The following is a 16,301-nucleotide window of genomic DNA, read 5'->3' on the forward strand; positions in this document are numbered from 1 at the left end:
TGAACCACCTCACCTACTCACTTATCTTTCAACTTAATTTTGAGTGACCACAAAAAGCAACGAATTTAATTACTCTTGCCTTACATTTTTGACTTTGTCAAAAGTGGGCTTTGGTTCAAGAAATGCTGACTTGAACTGACCTGAAGCTTGAACTGACACAGAAGTACAGTGCACCTAGTCACAAGAGAGAACCTGTGTTTAACCTGTTCACCCCTAATTCCCTGTAAACAGGTCCATGATCACCATTGATAACAATTGGTTTGGGCAAAACCATGGTGGTGAAAGGGTTAAACTCACATACCTAATTTTGTTCTGCATGTTCAGGGATTTTATCATTGCAGTATATCACATTGACATCAAAATGGGCAGAACAAAACCAAACATACCTTGCAATCTTCAAAAATTAAAACTGACATTCAAAATTGGCAACTAAAATATCCATAAAATTGCTATAAACCATATAAATGTATCAACCACTATCAACCAATATCTTACATTTACCACAATGTTAAATTAATATTCATAAATATTAACAAGGAAAATATTAATACAATGGCCACGCATCAGTGGCTAATATGCTGCAAAATGGCAACACATCAGTGGCTAATATGCAGCAAAATGGCAACACATCAGTGGCTAATATGCAACAAAATGACAACACATCAGTGGCTAATATGCTGCAAAATGGCAACACATCAGTGGCTAATATGCAGCAAAATGGCAACACATCAGTGGCTAATATGCAGCAAAATGGCAACACATCAGTGGCTAATATGCTGCAAAATGGCAACACATCAGTGGCTAATATGCTGCAAAATGGCAACACATCAGTGGCTAATATGCAGCAAAATGGCAACACATCAGTGGCTAATATGCAGCAAAATGGCAACACATCAGTGGCTAATATGCTGCAAAATGGCAACACATCAGTGGCTAATATGCTGCAAAATGGCAACACATCAGTGGCTAATATGCTGCAAAATGGCAACACATCAGTGGCTAATATGCTGCAAAATGGTCACACATCAGTGGCTAATATGCTGCAAAATGGTCACACATCAGTGGCTAATATGCTGCAAAAAGGTCACACATCAGTGGCTAATATGCTGCAAAAAGGTCACACATCAGTGGCTAATATGCTGCAAAATGGCAACACATCAGTGGCTAATATGCTGCAAAATGGTCTTTGGAATTCAAAGAGACAGCCATTTCCTATATAAATACTATTAAAAATATAGCTGCAAAGCAGCGATAACCGGGTTTTGAGACATCTCGGTGCACAGGGGCAATAGAGAAATACATATGCAAAAACATGGAAGGCTATGGTAGTATTTGTGAAATCGACGTCAAAGGTCATCGAGGTGATGTTACATTTTGTTAAAAGAATTGAATCCCATAGTTATCCCTATATAACAAAAATCAGACCTCTAGCTCTATTGGCTTGCCCAAAATTAGATATGTGCATAATTAATGAGGTAGAGGATATGTCGTCATAAGGTGTCCCATCATATTAAATATGAAGGGTGTAGCACTTGTCGATACTGAGTTGTGGACATAAATGTATATTTCGGGTCAAAGGTCATTGAAGTCACATGACATTTTGACGAAAAAAATTGTATCCCATAGTTATCCCTATATACCAAAAACCAGACATCTAGCTCTATTGGCTGGCCCAGAATTAGATATGTGCATAATTAATGAGGTACAGGATGTGTCATCATTAGGTGTCCCATCATACCAAATATGAAGGGTGTAGCTCTTGTGGTAACTCAGTAATGGACAAATACGTATATTTGAGGTCACAGGTCATCGAGGTCACATGACATTTTGTCAAAAAAATTGTATCCCTTAGTTTTCCCTATATACCAAAAACCAGACCTCTAGCTCTATTGGCTTGCCCAGAATTAGATATGTGCATAATTAATGAGGTACAGAAAGTGGCTGGTCATGTGACATATTCTTGAAAAACTTTGCTCCCATAGTTATCCCTATGTGCCAAAAATCAGACCTCCAGCTCTATTAGCAAGCCCAGGATTAGATATGTGCATAATAAATGAGTTGCAGAAAGATACCAAGGTCAAAGGTCAAGTGGAATCCCCAAAATTGTGGAGTGCAATTTGGTCCCCTACTGCGCAGTAAGTGAGGCTACCCATGATTCCCCTTGATTTGTTCACTCAGACATTTTTGCTTAAGGCTTTTTCAATTTTATCAGATTCTTAACACTTTTTAACTTACAATTGAAGTTCAGGATTATTTGTTAAAACTATGTTCCAAAAATATTGAGTATGTTTAAAATTCAAGAGTAAATTGAATGAGAAGACAATGTTTGGAGGTGCTAAAAATTGCACACTTTTCAAGATAAAGTTATCAGCAACTAAGATCTCAGCTAGGCGACTGATGCCGTATGTTGTGGGTTCGAATCCGATTGAAAACCATCCATATGGTCTCATCATACCACCTGTCAGACATGCAAATTTCCTTTGTTACAAACATTAAAAAAAATCAATACCCTTTCTTTTGTCAACACAGATGCAACTCATTCCCTTAGTTTCCTTGAAAATATTGTGTATGGCTGTCAAAAATCTATGTCGACAGAATTACAAAATTGCTATCTCCTCCGCGGAAAATGGGTTGAATTTCTCATTATTCACAGTGAGAAACCAGAAACTTTTGATAATCAGAATTATGTTGCCAAAATTTTGAAATATTGACCGGCTTGTTCTGTGTACAGAAGAAATTTGCTTCAGTTCAGTGAGTGATCTCCGTGTGTACAGATCATGGAGCATTGTGGGTAGCCTCACTTGCTGTGTACTGGTCATTGTCCAATAGATTGAATTAGATTACCCGGTAGTAATCAACGAGACACCATCATTGAGGCAGAATGCACCTTGAGGATACCATATTCAAAAACTTTCAAACTTCTACAATTCTTTTCTGATCTACCACTTATGGGGGCTCATTTTAAAGCTCTTAATGTAAGAAAAATTCACATTGTCTCAGTTTTTTTTAAAATTGAAAATTCTATTTTTCTCCGTATAATTATTACAGGGATGGTGGCCATTATAGTTTTCAAACATCGGTAAATTTTGAGTAATTTGTTTCTCTGGTACCAAAATTTGCAGGGTGACCCAATTTGTATTCTTGATTTTGAAAGAGAATGGTTGAAAGATTCTTTTTGAAAAGCTGGTCTTTCATTTCGATGCGCATACTACGTCAAATGCCCACACTGGGTGTAACTTACCGGTATGATCTGTTTTGTATGAAAATTCCAAGTTCTTGTCCTTCTCCAAACAGCATGTTGACATATCTACTATTTTTTTTTCTTTCTTTATTTTTTTTACGATTTTTATTTACGACATAGCTTCTATTTAGTTTGTCAACATAATGTCTATAGATGTAAAGTGCACTGTTACTGTTTGTATTCTTGTCAACAGTAAAATTCACCTGACAAGCTGTGGAGCTCAATGTGCTCTGCAGAGTAGAACGATAAACTACTGCTGACATTTAAAATAAAAACAGTTAAAGATACAGCTGCAAGCAGCAATGCCGGGACCAAAGCAATCTTAAGTGGGAAAAAGAAGGCAAATGTCATCAGAGAGAGCAAAGGTCATCACAGTTACACGTCTTTTTTGCAACATCACAAACGTCAGCTTTGTCGGGGTTGCGAAGATCTTGGGGCTGAATTGCCGGATCGCCCCAATCTGTCCGTGCTGTGTTTTAGTTTCGCGTTCATTAAATTCGAGGTATTCAGATCCATTCGGCGTTGCTTTGAGCGTGATGTCACCCCATGCTAGTTGACGATTTTCCTGTCCACCCCGAAAGCCAAGTATTTTTGTGTTGTTTAATTACACCACGTAAAACAGGGACTCAGGATTGTTTCGTCCAACGATGCCTTTCTCCACAAAGATCGCTTCCTCCTCGCTGGTCAGGGCATCTGCTGTATTAGGTTTGTTTCCCATGCCTAGTTTCTTCAGTTGAGAACGTTTTGCGGCCAGACATTTACGCGATCTTTTAAACTCGTCATCTCTGATTATAGAGTGTCCGTAATTATTCTCCTGGAGAAACCGGTCTATCCCACGTTGGTAGCCAGTCAGTGTGTCCGGCTCGTATTCGCGACCATCACTCTGTCTCGTACCCAGGAAATAGCCTGCTTAATACGAATCGAGATCGGTTGGTTGAATTTCAAGGAGTGGTCGATGCTCGTTCGGTTTCATTGCCTTCAGCCACAGTGAGAACTGTTTGACGGCAGTGTTGGTACTTCTGATGGTATTTTTCTTTCTCTGCATGGCGACAAATTCTTCCTCCTCATCAAGTGAGAATTCGGCATAGCGTGGATGTTGTTGTTTTTGTTGTTGATGGCATGTCCAGGGTGGTAATTGCTGGAAAATTTCGTCTTCAGATAGAGAATCGGCAAGAGCTAAAAATTCGCTGAGGTCACAGTCGAACGACATCTTGGCAAATGACAACAGATCAGGTTGTTACCCGCACAAAATGACAACAGAAGAGGCACATTTCATTTGATCGTGATTATTTATTTGGGGGATTGGAAAAATAAATGGCAACGACAAAACACTTGTTTATTTTTGAGCTTAACTGCTCGAAAATTACCCACAAAACGTACCGCGCGTTAATTTTGCAAACGGAAATAAATTGTTTACGAACGGTCACTCAACACCACACTACAGTCTAAACAGTTAAATAATAACACACGCCAGCAAGGGCAAGATCACGATTTGTTGCCCGTCCAAGGGATGGTGCTCATGACGGTAATATTGATGATGCCCGAGCCGGAGGCGAGGGTATCATCAATATTACCGTCATGAGCACCAGCCCGAGGGCAGGCAACAAATCGTGATCTTGCCCGTGCTAGCGTGTGTTATTAATTTTATTACACCGAACAAACACAGTAACTGTTGTTTTCGAAACTTTGCTTAAAAGGCAGTCAAGTGTCGATCGAGACTCGCCACCGTAAAGCCTTCTATTTGTTGCTCGATCGTAATGCTACATCAAGTTGAAGGTCAACATACCTTAAGGGCTATAAAAACATAGACAGTGTTGTTAAAGCTTTTCTCGTTTAATGTACTAAATATCCTCTACTTCAGATCCAGCTAATTTCTTGTACCTTTTCAAAAGCCATTGCCTTACAGAAAATTCCAAGCAAATATACGCGATGATGTGGTACGCACAGAAAGGACGCGCGGTATTCCAAAACGTAGTAGCGGGCTATATCACTGCACGCGACAGGGCTATATCACTATAATCAGCGCACGCGACAGGGCTATATCACCTAAGCCATGTTCTATCACTTTTTGTTCTATATCACGTGAGTGAGGCTCAGCCAATCACAGTACCTGGATAATACGTGAGGTGTAATAATACGCGTTCGTCACCGTTGAGCGGCAAAGTGAGCCGGCCGGGCGGGCGGGGCGGCCGGGAGATCTCGTGATTCCCGTTCTTTGTTTTGAGAAATATATTTTTATTCAGTTTAATATGATAACCTCTAAACAGCCTTTTTCAAAAAATGTTTCCAACGAGGTACATCAAAATTAAGGGTTTTTTATCGTATCCTACAATTAAAAAAATTGAATGGATAGAAAATGGCGAGTTTGTTTTGATTGAAAGTCGCCATCTTTGAAATAGTTCCGGCGCGCTCAAACTGATGACGTTTACCTTCCCATGTCAGGCCTGACATTTTACGGTAAACGTCACAAGTGTAAAAGATATTTTCCATGTCATATGATAAAATTCAAAATAATGCTTAAACTTTTGTTTCAAAAAGCACCTTTTCATCTTGTGGATTTACATGGTTACTGATTAGTGATTTATCGACACTTAAGCCAAAACTCCTAAAATTTTCAAAAATGTCCACGATTATGCAAGACTTTCAGATATTATAATATTCCGATGTCTAGTCATTTGGTTAATAATCATTAGGTATGACATAATTGTGGACTACGCAGTGAGGTGGTGATAAAAATGACATGTAAGAATATATTTTTGACCTCTACAACTTTTGTTTTCAGAAAGCAGACAGAGCATGAGTGTACATTTTCTTGAAAATCTAACTCATTCACTTTCTTTTCATCTTAATATTTTGAAAGCTACTAAATTACTGAAAACTTCGATATGTCCATAAACTCATGCAAATTTGCATAAAATTCATATATGATAAAACATGCAAATTTGCATAAAACCCATATACGGTACAACTCATGCAAATTTGCATAAAATCCACATATGGTAAAACTCATCCAAATGTGCAATAAAATCCATATATAATAAAACAGGCATGTCAGTTGTATTTGCTCACAAAACATCAGCACCGGTAGTTCTATACAGGATCAGTGGCGTACTTGTTTTAGCAAGTCCATCTCAGTGAAACTCTGTGATTACTGTTAGAAATACGGGTGACAGAATTCCTTTAATCAATTGTCATTTTCTCATCCTCTTCAACAGTCTAGTGTTCTCTCCACATTCTTCCTTGTTCCATCAAGACAAAGTCAAAATCAACTCATGACCCATTTTACGATATTGTTTCTGCAGCAAGATCAGAGGGTCCAAATCCTTTCGGAAGGAGCTCACTTGATGTTTCCATTTCATACGACTTATCGGGTTTTGTCTGATATATACTGATATGTTTACCAAACTATTAAAATAGAAAAGACACATTGTTTTCAAATTAATATGTACGTGCAAGCAATTGTAGATTGCGAGCTCCAAAGACTTCACCATTGCATCATTAACCATTTGAGTGCAACAGTCAATTTTTGTTGCCTTTGTAAAATATAACCCAGTCAATTTTTTTCCCCAGATTTTTGCCAAAGTTTTGTTGAAAAACTAGGCAATGACATGCAATGTCCATTTGGTCCAAAATTATAAAAAAAGCTGATGAAAAATTCATAAGATTCAGTAAAATGTTGCACTGGAACTAAATCAATAAATATAAGACACTACAAGACACGGATGAGCATTGATACATTTTAAAAGGTGGGCAAAAATTCCATTTACATGATACAGAATGTCCACGATTCACTTGATTTGTGATGCACACAAATCTTAAAACTGGTTTAAAGTACTAGTAGTTTACAGGTCACAACAAGCCAATGGAATTTACAGGGCCTAAAGCTATAACTTTTGACGATTTTTTTTGCTTTTTTTTTCTCAAATTCAACCAGTTTTCATGTAAGTTCTTAGCTCCAAAAGCATGTTGAGATACACAGTATTCAGTTTGTCAACTCAACCTGTACATGTGTAAACTGAATTGTTATTGTTGACAAGGGAACGCTAGTCCAAGACTAGAATTTAATAATGGGGGACTTTGCATATACAGCTGCTGTATTGACAAGCTAAGCAGAAGGCATTTCATGATATTGCAAAATATCATCAAAAGTTGAAGGTACTGGCCCCGCATGGTACAGGCTGACACACATGGGTGAGCAAATAAATGCTGACTGTATTTGCTCTACAACTGTGCATCTATGGGAGATTTCCAGACTTGTTGGATCAATGGCTTTTGAATTACCCTTCAGTCAGCCGTATCTTGCATGTCAACTCTTGAGACAAAGAGATAACTCTTGGAGTAATGGACAGTTGAATTAGATTACCCGGTAGTAATCAACGAGACACAATCATTGAGGCAGAATGCACCTAGAGGATACCATATTCAGAAACTTTCAAACTTTTACAATTCTTTTCTGATCTAACACTTATGGGGGCTCATTTTAAAGCTCTTAATGTAAGAAAAATTCAAATTGTCTCAGTTTTTTTGAAAATTGAAAATTCTATTTTTCTCCGTATAATTATTACAGGGATGGTGGCCATTATAGTTTTCAAACATCAGTAAATTTTGAGTAATTTGTTTCTCTGGTACCAAAATTTGCAGGGTGACCCGATTTGTATTCTTGATTTTGAAAGAGAATGGTTGAAAGATTCTTTTTGAAAAGCTGGTCTTCCATTTTCGATGCACATACTACGTTAAATGCCCACACTGGCTGTAACTTACTGGTATGATCTGTTTTGTATGAAAATTCCAAGTTCTTGCCCTTCTCCAAACAGCATGTTGACATATCTACTATTTTTTTTCTTTATTTATTTTTTTTTACAATTTTTATTTACGACATAGCTACTATTTAGTTTGTCAACATAATGTCTATAGATGTAAAGTGCACTGTTACTGTTTGTATTCTTGTCAACAGTAAAATTCACCTGACAAGCTGTGGAGCTCAATGTGCTCTGCAGAGTAGAACGATAAACTACTGCTGACATTTAAAATAAAAACAGTTAAAAATATAGCTGCAAGCAGCAATGCCGGGGCCAAAGCAATCTTAAGTGGGAAAAAGAAGGCAAATGTCATCAGAGAGGGCAAAGGTCATCACAGTTACACGTCTCTTCTTTGCAACATCACAAACGTCACATCTGTCAACCAAAAATCAGAACACTAGGTTTATTGACAGGGCTCGAAAAATTTTTTAAAAATTCACTTGCCATAGGGCAAGTGATTTTCAATGTCACTTGTCCGGAAGAAAATTCACTTGCCCTGAATTTCAGATGATTTAAGGAGTAAATGTGTATGGTTTTATTAATGTCATTGTAAAGAAACAGTAGCTGTAACTTACTGATAAATTTGTGTCCTTATTCTGTGTATCAAAATAATATCTTATGTAACGTATACATGCACAGTGTTTCAGCCAGCTTTTGCTACCATGGGGACACAGTGACCCATAGTAGGTCTTAAGGGGGACAAATTATATATAAATAATTTGAAATGTTAGCAAAATTAATTCTAGACTACATAAAATTAATTACAGCAAAGATAAGCAGAAAAATTAATTGGAACACATAAAATTAATTCGGCATGATTACACAAAATTAATTAAAGCATATAAAAATTAATTAAAAGAAACATACAATTAATTCGAGATGCTAGTAAATTAATTCCAGTCAACATAAAATTAATTCTAACATACTAAAATTAAAAATAGTGACAACATCACTGTTCGCTCCCATATAGTTATCAAAACAAGTCAACAATTGTATGAAACATGGACATACATATACAGACAGACTGACATACACAGACTGGCACAGAGTGATGACATTGACCCCAAGTGTGCCTTGGCCCATGGAGAGTGATAAAGATATAACAAATAGCTGAATGTAATGAAAAATAGTTAAGTATAGGCCTATACAGGCACTGACAGTGAATATGTACAGCAATTTGATTAGTTTCGTTTCCTTTTCTACTTCTGTGATAATATTTAAGACAATCAATCTGCAAGGCAGTTTATGTATTGACAAATATGTTATCTTTTACAAGCACACAGTAAACTGTTCTTGACTTTTCATTTACAATATTTGACATAGACTGAAATACATAACATGAAACCAATGTTTACACTTTGCCCATACACCAGATACATGGAGAAATTTCAACATGCAATCATCAACTCAGAAACCCTACAGGAAAAAGTAAACATTGTTTTCTTCCAGAACAGCTGGTACATCCACATCTGGAACAACTTACAAACTTACCAATTACACAAGGATGATGACACAAGAGATAAAGATAAACTGTGGTGAACTTGACTATTCCTTTCAAATCCTTACCTAACTTGACATCTTAAACTAAAATACACTGCATGGTTAATTGTGCACAAAAATACATCGGGGTTGACCATTTGATATGGGATGGTGTCTGGAAGATCGATGAGGTACATTATTTTTTTTATCCGATCCATTGTACATTCTTTTTTCCCCACTCTCCCACCTTTTCTTTTGTCAAACCTTCTCTGGCTGAATTTTTTATTGGCATTTGTTTGAATTTTTTCAAAATCTGCCGGGATTTTTTTACAGCATTTCAACACCAAATACAGTTTACCATATCAAATGCTTACTAAATCACCACATTATATACTCTTAGTTCCAGTAGGTATAAAATTACCCCCCCCCCCAAAAAAAAAAAAATCTTAAAAATACAAAATGAAAGATATCCAAGTAAAACTGAAAGTTCCGCAAAGTTGCCCAAAAAATTCAAAATTCCGGATTTCAACTTAATTTCAATATATCTTATTAACAAAACCCTAAGGACCGGTTTACTAAATATCAAAGCAATCAGACTGGTAAATTTTGAGAAACAAATTTTTTGACCAAAAATGAGAAAAATTGCCCCCAAAATACAAAATTGCAGATTTCATCCTAATTTTAAATATATCTAATTAACATAAACCCTAGGAACCTGTTCACTAGATATCAAAGCTACCAGATCAGAAGTTTTAGGAGAAAAATTTTTTGACCAAAAAAGGCAAAAATTGCCCCCAAAATAAAAAAAAAATTGCCAGTTTCAATATACCTTTAATACATTATATTGAGATTAATCTTAGATACCTGTATACCAAATACATGTATCAAAGCTATCAAATCAGCAGTTTTTGGATTAAAAATTTTTTTATCAAAAATTGGGAAAATTGCCCCAAAATTACAAATATGACAATATCAATACAATTTGTAAAAGCATGACTGAGGTCATTCTGAAGAACATGAACATTAGGTTTCATAGCAATCAGACGAGCGATTTCAGAGAACAAGATTTTTTGACTAAAAACGGAAAAAATACCCTAAAAATAAAATCATGCAAATTTCATCCCAATTTTTGCACATATAATTTAGAATACCTAAAGAAATCTGCGTACCAAGTTTCAACCAAATCTGATCAATGCTTACTGAGTTTTAGCCATTTGCAGGATTTTTCCTTTTTTCCCCTCATTTGCATATTTTTGGCACTGACATGTTCATTTGAATAAATTCACATCTCCACCCCTAGCTGCACCTGTACACCAAATACTAAGACAGTAGGTGCTACAGTTTAGGAGTTTTTGATGTTGACAGACTAACAGACATACATACATACATACATACATACACACAGACGCCATTTTGCCACCTTATACGAATACCTCCCATTTGCATATATACATATGCATATATGGGAGCGTAAAAATTGCCCCCCAAAATACTAAATTGCAGATTTCATCCTAATTTTAAATATATCTAATTAACATAAACCCTAGGAACCTGTTCACTAATTATCAAAGCTACCAGATCAGAAGTTTTAGGAGGAAAATGTTTTGACCAAAAAAGGCAAAAATTGCCCCCAAAATAAAAAAAAATTGCCAGTTTCAACATACCTTCAATACATTATATTGAGATTAATCTTAGATACCTGTATACCAAATACATGTATCAAAGCTATCAAATCAGCAGTTTTTGGATTAAAAGTTTATTTATCAAAATTTGGGAAAATTGCCCCAAAATTACAAATATGACAATATCAATACAATTTGTAAAAGCGTGACTGAGGTCATTCTGAGGAACATGAATATTAAGTTTCATAGCAATCAGACGAGCGATTTCAGAGAACAAGATTTTTTGACTAAAAACGGAAAAAATACCCTAAAAATAAAAACATGCAAATTTCATCCCAATTTTTGCACATATAATTTAGAATACCTAAAGAAATCTGCATACCAAGTTTCAACCAAATCTGATCAATGCTTACTGAGTTTTAGCCATTTGCAGGATTTTTCCTTTTTTCCCCCTCATTTGTATATTTTTGGCACTGACATGTTCATTTGAACAAATTCACATCTCCACCCCTAGCTGCACCTGTACACCAAATACTAAGACAGTAGGTGCTACAGTTTAGGAGTTTTTGATGTGGACGGACTAACAGACATACATACATACATACACACAGACGCCATTTTGCCACCTTATACGAATACCTCCCATTTGCATATATACACATGCATATATGGGAGCGTAATAATTAAATAATAACACACGCCAGCAAGGGCAAGATCACGATTTGTTGCCCGCCCAAGGGCTGGTGCTCATGACGGTAATATTGATGATGCCCGAGCCGAAGGCGAGGGTATCATCAATATTACCGTCATGAGCACCAGCCCGAGCTAGCGTGTGTTATTAATTTTATTACACCGAACAGACACTTGTTTTTCGAACTTTGCTCAGAATGCAGTCAAGTGTTGATCGAGACTCGCCACAGTGAAACGTTCTATTTGTTGCTCGATCGCAATGCTACATGAAGTTGAATTAACGTCTAAAAACGAAGACAGTGTTGTTCAAGATTTTCTCATTTAATGTACTAAACGTCGTCGTGAACTTCAGGTCGAGCTAATTTCTTGAACCTTTTCAAAAGCCATTGCTTTACAGAAAATAGCAAGCAAATTTACGCGATGATGTGGTACGCGCAGAAAGTATACGCGCGGTATTCCAGAACGTGGTAGCGGGCTATATCACTGCACGCGACAGGGCTATATCAGCGCACGCGACAGGGCTATATCACCTTAGCCATGTTCTATCACTTTTTGTTCTATATCACGTGAGTGAGGCTCAGCCAATCACAGTACCTGAATTATACGTGAGGTGTAATAAAACATAATTTTGACCAAAACGGGCCCCCATACGAATGACGCTGTTGCGTAGCGATTGACACTTTGGATATTTTTGTGTCCCGACAGTTGCTGGATTTGTGTCGGCGGAATTCCGGCGTGATGCAATTTGGTAATGGCAGTCTTTCTTACGCTGTGATTTACCTTTTTCCCAGTGATTCCCGCTTTCTCTGCCATGGTCGTCAGCACAGTAGCAAGTTTGTTCTGTCCCATCGGCTATTTTGTGTACCATACTTGGCTCTTGGGGTTGTAATTTATTGACAGATAGAATGGGCTTGACTCGCAACACATCTCCGCGGGTCGACGATCTCTGAATACCTTGTACGTTGTGACGGGACAAGTGTCCGGCTTTGTCGGGGTTGCGAGGATCTTGGGGCTGAATTGCCGGATCGCCCCAATCTGTCTGTGCCGTGTTTTAGTTTCGCGTTCATTAAATTCGAGTATTCAGATCCATTCGGCGTTGCTTTGAGCGTGATGTCACCCCATGCTAGTTGACGATTTTCCTGTCCACCCCGAAAGCCAAGTATTTTTGTGTTGTTTATTAAACCACACCGCGTAAAACAGGGACTCAGGATTGTTTCGTCCAACGATGCCTTTCTCCACAAAGATCGCTTCCTCCTCGCTGGTCAGGGCATCTGCTGTATTAGGTTTGTTTCCCATGCCTAGTTTTCTTCAGTTGAGAACGTTTTGCGGCCAGACATTTACGCGATCTTTTAAACTCGTCATCTCTGATTATAGAGTGTCCGTAATTATTCTCCTGGAGAAACCGGTCTATCCCACGTTGGTAGCCAGTCAGTGTGTCCGGCTCGTATTCGCGACCATCACTCTGTCTCGTACCCAGGAAATAGCCTGCTATTGCTAAATACGAATCGAGATCGGTTGGTTGAATTTCAAGGAGTGGTCAATGCTCGTTCGGTTTCATTGCCTTCAGCCACAGTGAGAACTGTTTGACGGCAGTGTTGGTACTTCTGATGGTATATTTCTTTCTCTGCATGGCGACAAATTCTTCCTCCTCATCAAGTGAGAATTCGGCATAGCGTGGATGTTGTTGTTTTTGTTGTTGATGGCATGTCCAGGGTGGTAATTGCTGGAAAATTTCGTCTTCAGATAGAGAATCGGCAAGAGCTAAAATTCGCTGAGGTCACTGTCGAACGACATCTTGGCAAATGACAACAGATCAGGTTGTTTCCCGCACAAAATGACAACAGAAGAGGCACATTTCATTTGATCGTGATTATTTATTTGGGGGATTGGGAAAATAAATGGCAACGACAAAACACTTGTTTATTTTTGAGCTTAACTGTTCGAAAATTACCCACAAAACGTACCGCGCGTTAATTTTGCAAACGGAAATAAATTGTTTACGAACGGTCACTCAACACCACACTACAGTCTAAACAGTACGCGTGCGTCACTTTTGAGCGGCAAAGCGAGCCGGTCGGGCGGGCGGGAGATCTCGTGATTCCCGTTCTTTGTTTCGAGAAATATATTTTATTCAGTTTAATATGATAACCTCTAAACAGCCTTTTTCAAAAAATGTTTCCGAGGTACATCAAATTAAGGGTTTTTTTTATCGTATCCTACAATTAAAAAAATTGAATGGATAGAAAATGGCGAGTTTGTTTTGATTGAAAGTCGCCATCTTTGAAATAGTTCCGGCGCGCTCAAACTGATGACGTTTACCTTCCCATGTCAGGCCTGACATTTTACGGTAAACGTCACAAGTGTAAAAGATATTTTCCATGTCATATGATAAAATTCAAAATAATGCTTAAACTTTTGTTTCAAAAAGCACCTTTTCATCTTGTGGATTTACATGGTTACTGATTAGTGATTTATCGACACTTCAGCCAAAACTCCTAAAATTTTCAAAAATGTCCACGATTATGCAAGACTTTCAGATATTATAATATTCCGATGTCTAGTCATTTGGTTAATAATCATTAAGTATGACATAATTGTGGACTACGCAGTGAGGTGGTGATAAAAATGACATGTAAGAATATATTTTTGACCTCTACAACTTTTGTTTTCAGAAAGCAGACAGAGCATGAGTGTACATTTTCTTGAAAATCTAACTCATTCACTTTCTTTTCATCTTAATATTTTGAAAGCTACTAAATTACTGAAAACTTCGATATGTCCATAAACTCATGCAAATTTGCATAAAATTCATATATGATAAAACATGCAAATTTGCATAAAACCCATATACGGTACAACTCATGCAAATTTGCATAAAATCCACATATGGTAAAACTCATCCAAATGTGCAATAAAATCCATATATAATAAAACAGGCATGTCAGTTGTATTTGCTCACAAAACATCAGCACCGGTAGTTCTATACAGGATCAGTGGCGTACTTGTTTTAGCAAGTCCATCTCAGTGAAACTCTGTGATTACTGTTAGAAATACGGGTGACAGAATTCCTTTAATCAATTGTCATTTTCTCATCCTCTTCAACAGTCTAGTGTTCTCTCCACATTCTTCCTTGTTCCATCAAGACAAAGTCAAAATCAACTCATGACCATTTTACGATATTGTTTCTGCAGCAAGATCAGAGGGTCCAAATCCTTTCGGAAGGAGCTCACTTGATGTTCCATTTCATACGACTTATCGGGTTTTGTCTGATATATACTGATATGTTTACCAAACTATTAAAATAGAAAAGACACATTGTTTTCAAATTAATATGTACGTGCAAGCAATTGTAGATTGCGAGCTCCAAAGACTTCACCATTGCATCATTAACCATTTGAGTGCAACAGTCAATTTTTGTTGCCTTTGTAAAATATAACCCAGTCAATTTTTTTCCCCAGATTTTTGCCAAAGTTTTGTTGAAAAACTAGGCAATGACATGCAATGTCCATTTGGTCCAAAATATATAAAAAAACTGATGAAAAATTCATAAGATTCAGTAAATGTTGCACTGGAACTAAATCAATAATATAAGACACTACAAGACACGGATGAGCATTGATACATTTTAAAAGGTGGGCAAAAATTCCATTTACATGATACAGAATGTCCACGATTCACTTGATTTGTGATGCACACAAATCTTAAAACTGGTTTAAAGTACTAGTAGTTTACAGGTCACAACAAGCCAATGGAATTTACAGGGCCTAAAGCTATAACTTTTGACGATTTTTTTTGCTTTTTTTTTCTCAAATTCAACCAGTTTTCATGTAAGTTCTTAGCTCCAAAAGCATGTTGAGATACACAGTATTCAGTTTGTCAACTCAACCTGTACATGTGTAAACTGAATTGTTATTGTTGACAAGGGAACGCTAGTCCAAGACTAGAATTTAATAATGGGGGACTTTGCATATACAGCTGCTGTATTGACAAGCTAAGCAGAAGGCATTTCATGATATTGCAAAATATCATCAAAAGTTGAAGGTACTGGCCCCGCATGGTACAGGCTGACACACATGGGTGAGCAAATAAATGCTGACTGTATTTGCTCTACAACTGTGCATCTATGGGAGATTTCCAGACTTGTTGGATCAATGGCTTTTGAATTACCCTTCAGTCAGCCGTATCTTGCATGTCAACTCTTGAGACAAAGAGATAACTCTTGGAGTAATGGACAGTTGAATTAGATTACCCGGTAGTAATCAACGAGACACAATCATTGAGGCAGAATGCACCTAGAGGATACCATATTCAGAAACTTTCAAACTTTTACAATTCTTTTCTGATCTAACACTTATGGGGGCTCATTTTAAAGCTCTTAATGTAAGAAAAATTCAAATTGTCTCAGTTTTTTTGAAAATTGAAAATTCTATTTTTCTCCGTATAATTATTACAGGGATGGTGGCCATTATA

The 16,301-nt window shown here is 37.2% G+C and overlaps 1 protein-coding gene across 1 annotated transcript; it reads left to right on the top strand.

The window, feature by feature from the left end:
• Positions 1-575: 575 nt before the first annotated feature.
• On the top strand, positions 576-1,220 carry LOC139136532 (putative uncharacterized protein DDB_G0286901). Its single transcript, XM_070704257.1, has one exon. It carries the CDS (start codon positions 576-578, stop codon positions 1,218-1,220), a length of 645 nt encoding a protein of 214 aa, XP_070560358.1.
• The last annotated feature ends 15,081 nt before the right edge of the window (positions 1,221-16,301 follow it).

This window comes from Ptychodera flava, chromosome 7 (genome assembly GCF_041260155.1).
Source record: "Ptychodera flava strain L36383 chromosome 7, AS_Pfla_20210202, whole genome shotgun sequence".
Taxonomy (NCBI): Eukaryota; Metazoa; Hemichordata; class Enteropneusta; family Ptychoderidae; genus Ptychodera; species Ptychodera flava.